General features: G+C 43.1%; 1 protein-coding gene across 2 annotated transcripts; it reads right to left on the reverse strand.

Moving 5' to 3' along the window:
- Nucleotides 1-300: 300 nt before the first annotated feature.
- On the reverse strand, nucleotides 301-12,836 carry LOC135938831 (protein dopey-1-like). 2 transcript variants are annotated; one of them, XM_065482785.1, is made up of 18 exons: nucleotides 12,676-12,836; nucleotides 12,448-12,565; nucleotides 11,930-12,346; nucleotides 11,392-11,865; nucleotides 9,563-10,287; nucleotides 8,553-8,985; nucleotides 7,665-8,005; nucleotides 6,545-6,956; nucleotides 6,236-6,488; nucleotides 5,767-5,971; nucleotides 4,675-5,383; nucleotides 4,136-4,480; nucleotides 3,661-3,888; nucleotides 2,238-2,705; nucleotides 1,623-1,930; nucleotides 1,470-1,487; nucleotides 1,251-1,415; nucleotides 301-957 (listed from the first exon to the last, which is right to left on the reverse strand). In XM_065482785.1, the coding sequence occupies exons 1-18, from the start codon at nucleotides 12,732-12,734 to the stop codon at nucleotides 639-641; spliced, it is 5,997 nt and encodes a 1,998-aa protein (XP_065338857.1). In that variant the 5' UTR covers nucleotides 12,735-12,836; the 3' UTR covers nucleotides 301-638. The 2 variants fall into 2 exon arrangements, with proteins under 2 accessions (XP_065338857.1, XP_065338859.1); XM_065482787.1 differs by lacking the exon at nucleotides 1,470-1,487.
- Between the last annotated feature and the right edge of the window lie 591 nt (nucleotides 12,837-13,427).

Genomic DNA, 13,427 nt, shown 5'->3' on the forward strand with positions numbered 1-13,427 from the left:
ATTTGCGAAGAGTGTGGAGTTTGGTGACACAGGCAGGAAGTGCCGCCGCCACCAACATAGGCTGGCCGTATTATCAACATGCAAATTAATTACCTCTGTGTGGAGGCCTACGGTATATATGGAAATCCGCAGAGACGAGAACTTTCCACCACCGCCCCCCGAAACTGATTGAGCGCAACCCCCAATTAAACTTGAGCGCAAATTTTGTTATATATATATATAACGCCTCTCAAGAGACACGCGTAATGCGTTAAGACCGAGCATTATAATTAATGGGGATTTTCAAAACCGAGGATTGGCTTGAATTTTCATTCATTTCCTTTATTTGTGGTTAAAAATAACAACACGTATTTTATTCTGTGACATAGTAACAATAATTTGGAGATCTCCGCTTCTATTAAAATAATGCATGACTTGAAAAACAGCAAACTGATCAACTGGAAACATGGCTTCTTCAATTTTGTGCACCTCGTAAATACTCCAAAATCGACAACAACATAGTTCAGTTTGAGACGCGAACTAAACCACTGTATAAATAAAATTTTTACCATATTCAAATCATATACGTAATACCTTTTATAAAACCTTCGTTTAGGTCCAAATAATTTATCTCTTTGATCACACGGTTAAAATGAGTCTCACTTTGACGGAAGCGGGTCGAGAAAGTCGATTTCCAGCGCCTCTTCCAGCGCCACAGGGTCCCAGTTGTGTACCTCGATCGAGGTTCTCCGGCCTGACGCCAGAGCGGAGAAAAAGCCCTGCAGCTGGTGCAGAGACTGGATGGACGACTGACGCAAAAGCGGATCGCCGGGGTACGCGTCCATCGACGGCATCGAATCGGGAGCTTGATTGTCTAAAAGTCGGGACAGCCGGACGACGTGTGGCACAAAGTCAGGACCCTGCTGGCCGGGACCCAGGTGATTGTTGTCAAAGTCAGCGACAAAAGCCCATCGATACCTGAAACAAATATCGTAAAAATGGTCAAAACTAAACGGATTTTTGGAAACACAAAAAATCAAACATATCTTTAGAAGTTGTCGAGCTAAACCAAACTTCATTTTAAGTAACTGTTTATGCCAGGTTGAAGGTATAGGTCACCAATTTTGAGTTTCAAATAAGTTCCGAGAAGAAGTACATTTTTTCTAGCAAGTTAAGAGTTAAAAAGACGTAAAAATAACCAAAAAGTTGTTGTTTTCTTTTCAGCTGGTTTGTTTAGGTAAAATGGGCGTTTAAATAAAAGATTGACTCACATTGTAAATTGGGGCAGCGTCGAAGCAGGAACAGCCAACATCAAGTCCAGAAGTTTACACGCTGCCAGCTGAAGGGACAGCCAAGCGGGTTGGCCAGACGAAGGGGAGAGGCCGTCGTCCAGAGCCCAGGCTGCGTCCAGTCCGGACAAGAGACGCAATTGAGAGCTATGAACAGGAATAATTATAAAACACGGACGGTGGCAGTAATTTAATTAGTACTTGTTGAGACAGTTGTCCCTGAATGGCATGAAAATAAAAAAAGAATATGGATTAGAATGATCTGATTACACTGTATTCTAGAAAGATCTTACATGACAAAATTTATGATAACTGAAAATGCAAAACTTGTAAGCATTGAGAAAGACGACTTACCGGTCGCCAGCGAGTTGGTGCTCCATGTGCATCATGGCTTGAACAAGTTCAGAAATGACTACGGGCCAGAGGGACGTGACGTGGTGGGCAGACATACGGAGAAGCAGAACTCTGAAGCAGAGAAAGACTTGGGCGTGCAGCGTCGGCCCAGCCTGAGGCATGCGAAGGCAGTCGGAGAGTCGCTCTTGGATGTCAGGCATTTGTCTGTGGTACTGGTCTCGCTCGCCGCACAGAAGCACAAACGCCAGCCTCTTCAAAAGCTGGGCTCGCTGCTCCCACTCTTGCTCTTTACTCGTGAACAGACCACCCTGAAACATGATTAAGATTTGTTTCAATTAGTTCAAATTAAAAAAAATATGTTTATTGCTAGAACTGTGAATTTTAAAACCGAAATTTGTTTGTATTGTAATTAACCATTTTTTAGCTTCCAATCATCACGGAACCATCCAATAAGCATTAATTTTGTCTTGAATTTCCAAAACCAAGCAATAGTGAATTTCTTAGCCATGCGAGAGAATTTTTAAAAAAATTTCAAAACTCGTGAAAATTGTCAGCCAAAAAATCTCACGATCAGTTCGGAACATGCTGAATTTCTTGATGAAAAATGAAACGAACCTGAGCAACTCCGACCCTGGCCAGAAGTTCCCTGAATGTGGCAGCGTCCATCAGGCTGTCAACTATGGCACGCCACGAGGCCATGCACTTGGGCTCCATTTGGAAGAAGGCAGGGTCAAGCAGCAGCTCCAGCGCTTCCCTCCGCCAGGCGCGCCTGGTGTATTGGAAGGCGGCCACGGCTGCCAGCAGTTGGGAGCAGGCCCTGAACGCGGGTGCGTTCCTGACGCTGTGGTTCCGCAGGTACGGGAAAACGTGGGTCAGCACTCCAGCCAGCAGGGTGGCGGCACGTTCCTTGTCCTGGCTGCCGAACGCCACGTCCAGCAGCTGCGCCAGGGTCGTGGCCAAGGCGGCCAACGCCGCCACGCTGTGATCCAGACTTTCCTCTTCAGTTCGTACGGCCAAATTTCTGCGCAGCCACGTTGTTTGTTCCAGACCTGAAGCAGCCAAGCCGGAACACGTTTCCACTAACTGGAAATAATATTTTTTAATTAATAAAAAAGAGATAATGAATGAAAATCTTTATTAGACAACAGCTTTGTTAGCTAATAATAAAGGTAAAGATAAACTTAAATGGCTAGTACTAGTGAAAATATAAGGAAATAAACCTAAAAAAGTTTTAAACACAAAAATAAACTTACAAATAGCAATGTTAGCCCAGGCTTAAATGAACCTCCTAATAACACCTAAAATTCCTTATTCGTAGAGATAATAGATATTTAATTTTCAACTTTGTGCGGCACAGAATAGAGGGAAAGGTTTTTTCATTCGTTGCGACTCTACAGCAAATGGTCACTATTTTGGACGGTAGTTTGAAAAGATTATAAGTATTTAGACGGTTACTTATGTGAAATTTTCACCCAAATTAAACACAAGTTTTTATTTTTGGTTTCGTTTATTTATTTTTTATTTGGTTTCGTCTTTTTTATTTTACCGCTTTTTGAAGAGTCATGGTGCACTACTAACCGCCTAGATGAGCCTTAATTTTTTGTAGGATAATATACTTACTAAAATCGAATTACTTCAATGACCTTGGATTTGAAATAATTATTAACGACGAGACGGATTTTGCAAATAAATATTGTCAATTCCAAATCTCGAGTTCTAACCATCAGAATTGCAAAAACTACACATCGTTATACTCCTCTTGACTTCCCCTGGTCAGCTGAAGGGTTTACACGGTGCTTACCTTCCCCCTTTCAACCTCCATGCTACAATTTTAATTGCAAAAATATACTTTGCTTCCTCAGGGCTTAATTCGCACATAACATACAGGATAACTATTTTAAGGATATTTTCAAAATTCTTAAATTATGAGCTCATTTACACAATTTTAATTTTTAACTTCTGAGTGAAATCAACCACAGTCAAAAGTAGTCTGTAATTGTACAGCAATGTGAATGTGTGTAAAAATCAGTTCTCTTACCTTTGCAACAGTGTCCTGGACAGGCTTTGCGTCCTTCTTGTCCACAGACACTTGCGGAAGAATACTGCCAAGCAAATCAAGCGCCATGAACGGCGTCGGCGGGACCAAAGCAGCGCAGTCCCTGAGAAGCGAAAGAAGACTAGACCAACTATCAGCCAGTTGCGCGGGAGTGGCTCTTTGCAGATAGCAATCGATGAATTGCAGGAGGCTGACCTCTATTGATTGTCCCTGGTGAAAAATTTATTTTAAATTTAAAAAAAAGGTAAAATGATGTTAACATTCCAATTTTAAATGCAAGATATTTATGAAATAAACTAAATAAAATATTTAAGACAGGAAAAATTAGTAGATGTATTGAGAAATTTTCCCAACATAGTACATCCAGTATTGAAAAAGATAAATCAGAGAGTAACAAAAAAAATGCAATCGAAATTATTATTTAAAATCTTAAAATTCATTCGATATGACAACTTACGAGTTGTGGTGGTTGCTTTAACACCGATGCGGCCGTGGTGACAAGTTTTTCTAGAGGCAGCACCCTGATGCTGGAGACAAGATCTACGAGTTCATCCTGGCCAGAGCCGTTTGAAGCTGCAACCGCGGCGATGGCGGCAACAAAAGCATTGCTGTGATGGAGCGCAACGGGGCCCAGAAAGTGCGCTATTTGCTGTCGTATCGATCGGGGAGATCCAAGAACATGGCCCTCCGAGGAGGCATTGGACACCGCTGTCCACAAGCGGACAGCGCACGCGACGAAACGGTGCATGTTTGCCAACACAGATCTGCGAGCTTCAGTCAGAGATTCGCCTTTGGGAGCTTCCTGTGGGTTATCATAAACATTTCTGTTTGCATGAAATGCATCCTCAGCAAGAGCAAGTTTTAATCTATTTCATGTCTGCAAGACGAATGTTTTTTTATGTGATTTGATTTCTTTTTTAAATATTTTTATCTAACGTGAACTTTTCTGTTTCAAGTTTATTTTTAACTAAATGAACTTGAGATACAACAACTCACTTGGAAAGCAGCTGCAGCTGATTCAAGGAGGCAAAAGTGCAGCAAGGCTGCCAGGGCTTCGAACTGAGTGGTGACGTACTGCGCTGGCAAACAACAATGCTGGGGGCCGATTTCGCTGTAGAAGGTGGCAACCCGCTCCAGGTTTGTGCACACCAGACTGGCCGCATTGAGCACAACGTGGGGCAGCGCGGGCCCCATGTAGGGAAGGGCGGCCGTCAGCATGGAGGTCCAGCTCTGGTGCAGGTGGCCACTGTGCTCGGCTTTCAGCGCGGCACTCACGGCGGCCACAAATTTGGGCTGCTGGGGCACCGGCAAGCCCGGAACGTAGGTCAGTCGGTGGCCTGTGGGCGCGGTGGCCCCTTCGGCGGAGGACGTGGCAGCCCTCTTGGCAGCCTGCTCCTCCAGCACCACCAGGGCCAGCACCAGGCGCAGCAGTTGACTCTGGGAGGCCTCTTCATGCGCGGGCGGCCGCTGCGGGCAGTTGGCCGTGCCACCGCACAAATTGAAAATCAGGATTTCTTCGGTGAATGACTCCTGCCTCGGCCGGTGCACAGAGGCCAACAGTAATGAGAGGGCAGTTTGTGGCAGGCGGCACCGCTGCAGAAGGTCGCCGAGGTACTGGCCCAGACCTCGCCCACCGTCTCTTGCCAAGGCTGCCAGTTCTGTGAGGATCAAAGTCAGCAGTTCCGCAGCTGCAAGTTGGACTTGCCTGAAAATTGAAGGAAATTTAATTAATTTATACCATTTGTCTTAGAAGTGTTAATTTAAAAGTGTTTTTTTCTGTGTATCCTATTTTCAATTGGGCATCAAATGAACGTGATTCAAGCAATTTTAAGACTTTGAAATAGGCTTAAAACTGTCTTAAAATTGCTATAAATGGTCTACATCACCCTTGAATTGACTTAAACACAAACAAAAAATCAGTGAAGTATTCATCGTTAATGATTTAACATCCTGAAGTGTTCAATATGAAATTAACTAAGAATTATATCAAAATTTTAGATATAAAATGGAAATGATATTGTGTTTATTCAACTCATCTTGTTCGCCAAAAAAACATGTTAAAATCCCAAACCTAGCATTTGCACAAACCTGTTAGCTGATAGTTCTGTTTCAGTTAGTCTCGCTTGTCCCAGGTTTGGGTAAAAACTGCGAGTGTACCACAGAAGGGAAGACACGACAGCCTCCAAAAACATGCTACTCCTGGCAGAAGCCATCCATTCAGCAGCGAGTTCGCCTGAAAAGCTCTGGCCGCTGTTTGCTGCCTGCGCGTGCCGAGCCAGAAGCGTAACCAGAGCTGAAAAAAATTCAGAGATGATGAAAATAATAAATGAAAAAGGTATAGAAATCATACAAAGTGATTTAATGTAAATGACATTTTACAATGGCTTCTCCTACAGTCAAAACAAAAAAATGAATGAATGAAGCCGAATAATGTCGAGAAATATGATCATCTCAACTTTCAACCAACAAGGACAAATCTGAATATTTCATCACCAAAAATACATTCCTCAAGTGAAAATTTAAAGTCCTTCCTTATAAATATTGTTTTAATTCTTGCCTGGTCCTCTTCCACCAGCCAGAGCCAGTCCAGTCGATGCCGTGGAGGAGAGAAAGGAACGAGGGGCAGCTAACAACAAGCCCCTAACAGCGTCAATGGCGTATAGAACTCTTCTGGCGTCGTAGACCTGGCAGTAAAGCAGGAAGTGCGAGTGCATGGAGTGGACAGTGCAGCTTGGGGTCCGTGGTTCCTGCGCCTCCACAGCCGAAATTAAATCTTGCAGCACACCCTCGACCTCGTCCCCTTCAGGCATCTGAAGGAAAATCACGATTTAATTGCAAAAAATCAAATCCTCTTGATCAAACTCACGGGATTAACTGTTAGGGACACTTCAAGCGGCTTTTCCACAGCCCTGAGAATGTTTCCCTCGGATATGCAATGGCCGTCTTCAGCGCCGATCAGCCTTGACACAGCGTACAGACGTCTGGCGACTACAGGATTTGATCTGTCAGACACGTGGTATACGATGTGCCCATCTTGCGAGGTGACCGCGAGAATTTTCGCAGCCGAGTGCTGTCGGCCCAGCACGGTGGATGAGTGAGAAACGGTCGCGTGCCGCAGTCCTAATCTCGCACTGCCCGGAGCCAAGAGAACCATCAAAAGCGGCTCCAAGAGACGGCCCGTATCACCTCTCAAGAGGGCCTGTTGCAGCCACGCTTGCGCTTGCAGTCGAAGGGGGCCAGGTGACCGCTTCAAATTGTCCAGCATTTTGAAAAGGCATCTAATCAAAAGACAACAAAAATCAGACTTGAAATTTGCATAGGAAAACATTTAAGTTAGGGTGTTTTTACGATAGGGTTGAGGGCATTTCCACGTGATTTTAAAAGTAACGTGCCCAATTTTGTTTTTACATAATACTGATGATGATATCAATAACATGTTCCCTGAAAGTTTCAGCCAGATAGCTCATATATTTTGACTGGAAACTGGCACTTGAAGAAACGTGAAACTAGTATTTTTATCTCCCCTCCAAATTAGAATATTGACGTGACTTTTTCACTACCTAACGAGTGATGATTCTCGTCACTGTAAAATTGTCAAGGGTTGAAAGGGGAATGGGGGTTGAGAATGGGCACGCTACTTTAGAAATAACGTATCAATTACCCTCAATCCTATCGCAAAACAACCTTTAACTCGCTTAACTTCTTCTTTGATAGTTTAACTAAGAAAATTCTAATTTTTGTTGGTTTAACCGGTTTAAATTACTATTGGTAAAAACCGGCAAACAATATGTTGAAAACACAATTATTAGGATAGATAAGACAGCATAATATCAAGTTTACTATCAAATATCCTGTTGTGAACATTATCAACAAATGTTTTCAACACATTTCCAAAACCACAATTTCCTTGTATTAATCTGATAATCGAATTGGACTTCCCACACATTTCAATTTCTTATTTATTTGAGTCTTTGGTTCAAGATTACCTGTCCAAGCATCTTGTGTTTGGTGTATCACTAGGTTCTCTGCTCAAATGCCAAAGAGTGGAGAATCGCTCGAATGCTTCTGCAGCTTCTTGCGAGTCATGCTCTGCAGTCAGCGCCAGGGCCAGAACATCCTCCACAATATCACAGTCAGGCAGCGCGTTGTGCAGCCGCAACAGCAAATTGGAGCACTGCAAATGGTCAGCGGGACTAGAAGCACCAAGGTCCTCCCACAAAAGCTTGGTTGCTGTCGGAAAAACTGATGTTCTTTTCGCAATAAACTCTACTTGCTGAGGAGTTAGCGGAGGTCTGATCACGACGGCAACAGTCCCTGTACTTGTTTCCTAATGTTACAATCGTATTCAATGTTAGTTTTAAATTTTCAACTCACTTTTAAAATCATTCAAAAGGAAAAGAGGAACTACCATCAAACAGAGTTTGAAATAAGATTAAAATTTGTCAAAAACCCAAATTTTGGAGACTTGTATTTACCAGCAAGTTACGCGCCCATAATGATCGATTAAAAAATCTAGAAAAATAAAACCTCTCCCGCAAGCCGAGTTGAATTTCTGCACGCGAATCCCAGAACACTTTACCATCAGGAAATTATGGAAAAATCCCTAATTTTCTTGAAAATTACACATGTCATCATTCGATTCATCTTGCTGAGCACGCCAAATATTTTTAGTCCGATCAGAAAAAATGGCCCTTCTAAATTCCCTACAAATTTGAATTTCAAAATTACGGAGCCAACTACAAATAAGAGAAATTATTCCTTTGGCAAAGTCTAATCTTTTATCAAACACTATTATCAAATGGTAGCGAAAACACACCACAATGACCGTATTAAAAGTCAGACTTAATCTACAAAAAAATCAAAATGCGTGTTACCTGATTTGCTGGCACGGCTTGCAAGAGGGCCAAAAGGTCTAAAAGCGTGGAAGCTGCCAAAAGCCTTAACGCATGAGGCTTTGGAAGGCCGGCAGTCAGGACGAGAAGAGACTGCAGCCACGCAGAGGGGCTTTCGAGGGAACTGGGCATTTCTAAGGGTTGTGTGCCGAGCGAGGGAAATGACGAAAGCTCTACCAAGAGACGGCACGCTTCGATAAATGCCTCTTGCGGCCAGTCTTCTCTGGCGATTGCCAGAGGCGAGTTGATCGTCGCTCGGCCAGGTCGGGTTAGTCTTGTCGAAGAAGCGGCTTGTCCAAGGCACTCCTGCAAACGGGCCTCCAGGTCGTTATGCCCAAAAATATCCTCGTTGAGCAAGTGTTGGAAGGCAGAGGTTATGTCTGTGTTTTCTGTGACCACCCTTTTTGCTACTAGTCTGGAATTTTGCCAAGAAAAAATTGTGACACACGATATGTAATTAAATAAGTCATAATGACACTTAAAATATTTCAAGAATTTAAATTTTCATGAAATTTGATTATTGCATGAAATACAGGTTTACAAGAAAACTTGTAGTATTTAACGTTCTAGTTTTTGGCGAAAAGCGGTAGAAATTTTTGATTGGATAATTCGATTTTCAGTCATTTGTTTAAAAGTAATTTTAACCTTTGGAGTTCCTAAACTCGCAAAAACCACCAAATCAAAATTTCCCCCACGTGATATTTCTTTGTGTACAAAATGAATTCAATATTTTAGACTAAAAACTAAAACGTCGAATCCTTGCAAGCACCTACCTGTGTGAAAAATTAGTTGATCTTAACTACTGAAAATTTTCTAGCAAGTTTTTACTTAAATTTTATACTGTTTATTCAGCTATCTAGTGATTTTTCAAATTAGTTAGGAGCTGGAAGTGTTTGATTTGAGAAAACGTCTGGGAAAACGACATTAATTTATTCAGAATTTTCAAGCAGCAAGAAATGCTATTTGATAAAAATTGTATTGAGAATTCTAACCTGACGAAAAATTCTTGGAATTGCGTTAAGCACTCGGCGATTAAGGGGGCAGGCTGCTTGATCTCTTGGGTCACTTCAGGCCACGTTTGCTGCCGAGTCGTCTCCTCAGTTTCCGTGTAGACCGGCAGCGAAGTTGATTCAGAGGCGCCTTCTTCATGGTTGACGACAATAACCGGCATCGAAGCGGTGGTTTCCGTAGTGCTGTTAGAGGCCAGCAACGCCTCCGCTTCCAACGAGTCACTCAGCTCGACCAAAGTGGAGTCATCGTCGTCCAGTTCCTCCGACGCCGCCGAGGTCAAGTCAGGCGCGGCGTCCGTTTCCCTCACCTCGGATCCGACGCTGACCTCGCTCGTGCGCTCATCCTGGTCGTTCAGTCTACCGACCCCTCCTGGCTGGACTCGCTCCAACACTTGTCTGCAAAGGCTCAGTCCAGCAGCTAGCTCTGACGGGTGCAGACGTTCGCAGTGCTTAGACAGCGCTGCCAGGATTCTGAGGAAGAGACTCGGCAGGTGGTGGGTCGGGGTATCAGCATAGGCGTCCAACGCCACTGTTTTCAGTAAAAAGAGGGTTAGGGCGCTCGCTTCGTGCACGTCAGGAATGCCGGAGCCGACGGTTTTCACGTCTTTGGAAGGCTCTGAGGGATTCTCAGCTGCAGTCTCGAAAAGTGTCCCAGCCAGCCGCCAAACATGATCAGGCTCCAAAGCTCCAAAAACTAAACTCGCAGCCTGAAATATAACATGAAAAAAATGTTTGAACTTAAAAAATTTTCAAATTGGTCAGCTCTGAGCGGATTTATTTGGAATTTATTTAAAGCTAAAAACATTTTAATTAAAAGTTCGTGATTTTGAATATTTTTCACTAAAAATTTCACCGATAGCTATTAAATATGTAAGCCGAGAGGAATGACCGCGAGCAAGCTCTCGTCAGGGTTAAAATCCAGTGGTTATTCTCCCCACCACCATCGGGCACAACCCCCAATCTTTGGACACTTCAAACGCCGATTCGGACACTAGCTCAAATTGTGCAACTCCCTCAATGACGCCTACAAAAGCAGTTCTGGAACTTTCCAGAACCTTCTCTCGCACAAATTTACAAAATTACGACAAATTCATTCTGGACTGTGCAACCACCTATTAATTTGCAACATTCTGTAACCTACGCCACCAGATCTCAAAACCCCTTGTTGATTTTGTGAAATTAAGGTAGTTGAGTTACATCGTCGTGATTCATTCAACCGACACCTACTCCTACAACCCTGACATATTAAAAAATAAAACTTGAGGTTTTAGTAACCTTGATTTTAGTTAGCAAGCTATATATCCGTAAATGCAGGAATTCAATATCTTAACGCGAGAGCTATATATTTGATAAAAATATCTATTCAAAATTTTATAGATAAATTTTTTACCTATCGAAAAATCCAGACAATTTTTACCACAATTTTATCAAAATTTCGTGCGATTAACTGACCGATTTTAATTCATAGAAAAGTATGGGTACAGCTGTCTTAAAAGTCAACAAAAGGCAGAAATTTGCGTAAAACAGGAAAAATTTTAAAATAAAAATTATTATTACCAGAATTAAACCAGACAACCCTAATTTTTCAAAATCGATATACTTCTAAGTATTTTCTTTTGATTAAGGTTCAATTTATTTATTTATTGTACTGACCCTGGCAAGAATAATAATAATTCACAAAGACAAGGGCTTTAGAATAATACTGAGAAAAAACATTCTATAAAGTTCGCTTCTCACAATCAGCGAAGCAAAATATTGTGAGTTGACATTTTTTAGTATTTTTTTTTTAAATGAATGAAAACAATTATTACCTTAAGTCTGTTGGGGCCGTCTTCATGTCCATACAGCTTTCTAAGAACATCAGGGAGGGCTTGGTCGACAATTTTTCCACCAAGCTCAGGTCTGTCCAAAAGTGATACTAGGAGCCTAAAGGGCTTCAAAAAATCTTCGTCCTCAGTGGCCAACGCTGCTGTAACTGCGGCCAAAAGATGCTTCTCGAAATCCGCAGCCAAAAGCCAGGCGAAGAGGCGTCGGTTGAGGCTGGCGTCTCTTCTCAAAAGTGCGCCCAGTGCTGCGGTCACGAGGGCTGCAGCCTCCTCCTGGGGCACTCGGTCCAGCGGGAGGGCCTGAAGGAGTAGGTCCAGAACGGCTCGCTGGACAAGCACGCTCGAGTCCTGCAAGGCGAGGCAAAGAGATTCTGTAGGCCCCACGAGGTGTTTCTGCTCCTCCAGAGGTTTCCGCCGCTCAAACCTCGCCAGGACGAAACTAACTGCCGGCAATCTGACCTGAATTAAGAAACGAAAATATTTAAAAACCTGATGCTAAAGATAGGAAATTGTTTAAAATTACCGAAGAGTGAGATGCGAGCACGTCCCAGAGGCATGCGTAAAACGAGTCTTTGCCGACTGCGTCACAGACGAGGTCCAGGAGGCCGGAGGTGCGGGCGAAGTGGTCTGAGCCCTCCTCCAGGGCGGGCAGCAGTCCGCACAGCAGCCCTGGCAGGGCCGGCACGAGCCGAGGGCCCAGGGGCACGAAATGGGTTTCGTAGAGGGACAACAGAGCAGGCCGGACGGTGATGGCCGCGTGCGGCAGTAGCGGAAACAGTCCGGACGCCCACACAAAGAGATCCCTGCTGAGTCGGGCGGTGCCCATACACTTAAGGATGACGTCATAGCACTCGAGGGCCTTTAGGTGCACTCCGGAGGGCAGAGCGGGGTGCAGACATTGCGCCAGGCGTTTTCCTATTTTGATCCGCTTCGGCACAACCTGGGAAATGAATAAATTAATGTGTTTAGCAGCTATGAGAGGAATATTAAAAGCAGCAGGCACGTTTTGCAAGCGCGATAAGGTGAAAAATGAGTGCGCACCTGAAACTTGGTGTGTGCCAAGAGGACCTTGGTCAGTTTGCCAAGCGACGAGATCAAGTCGGCCCATTCTGACGTGAACTCGAACGATTTAAGGGCCTTGTCGACAGCGGCAGTGTAGCTGGAAAACAAGTGGGCTAGATTAAGGTCAAATTAATAGTGTTGCCTAGCCAACGTCTCAAATGTCACCTTTCCGTGTTGACCAAGATAATAAATTAGGTTTAAACAAACCTGCGATATTTGGGGTCCTTGGACATCAACTGGAATTCTTCCTCCACCGTACCACTCATTTTTCCCAGCTCATTTTACCGAATAGGGCGCAATAATATTTGTACATCGAATTTAAATCCGAGTTCCGTTGTCAGTGCTAGTCACAAACATCTCTCGCAACAGCTGACTGTGCAGTGAATAGAGTGTGTGTGTGTGTGCTATACAGTGCAGGGCGCAGTAGTGTCAGTTTATGTATATCAGTTTAACCGGTTGATAAATAATTTCATACCGGTTTTATCAATTTTAGTTTGTTTTATATTTTACTTACTATGATTTTTAAGTTGATACAGAAAAATTAGTTCCTCTTATCTAAAAATTGGGAAAGAGCTAAAATTTACCCAGGTTGCTATTTTAATTTCTGAGAAAATCGTCTTTCAAGTTTGCATGCCTATCAAGCGGCGAGCACTGTAATTATATAAATATATATATATATATATATTTCCACTATTTTCTTACATTGAAAACAAAACCATTAAAGGAAAAAAATATGCCCTGAGTATTGGAAAAGAGCCGATATTTTCCGGGATTGCTGTTTAAAATTCTGATTGTATTAGCTCCAAAGTTTGCATACTAATCAATATATTTTGGTTTTGTCTCATCATCTCGTGATTTATTTCACCGGAGATGGTTAACTTACCTCATAATTTGTATGCCATTGGATAGGTTCAAGAGGAATTGAAAAATAACATTTCCGTTGAAATTGGAAATTACGA

Source organism: Cloeon dipterum, chromosome 3, assembly GCF_949628265.1.
Source record: "Cloeon dipterum chromosome 3, ieCloDipt1.1, whole genome shotgun sequence".
Classification (NCBI taxonomy): Eukaryota; Metazoa; Arthropoda; class Insecta; order Ephemeroptera; family Baetidae; genus Cloeon; species Cloeon dipterum.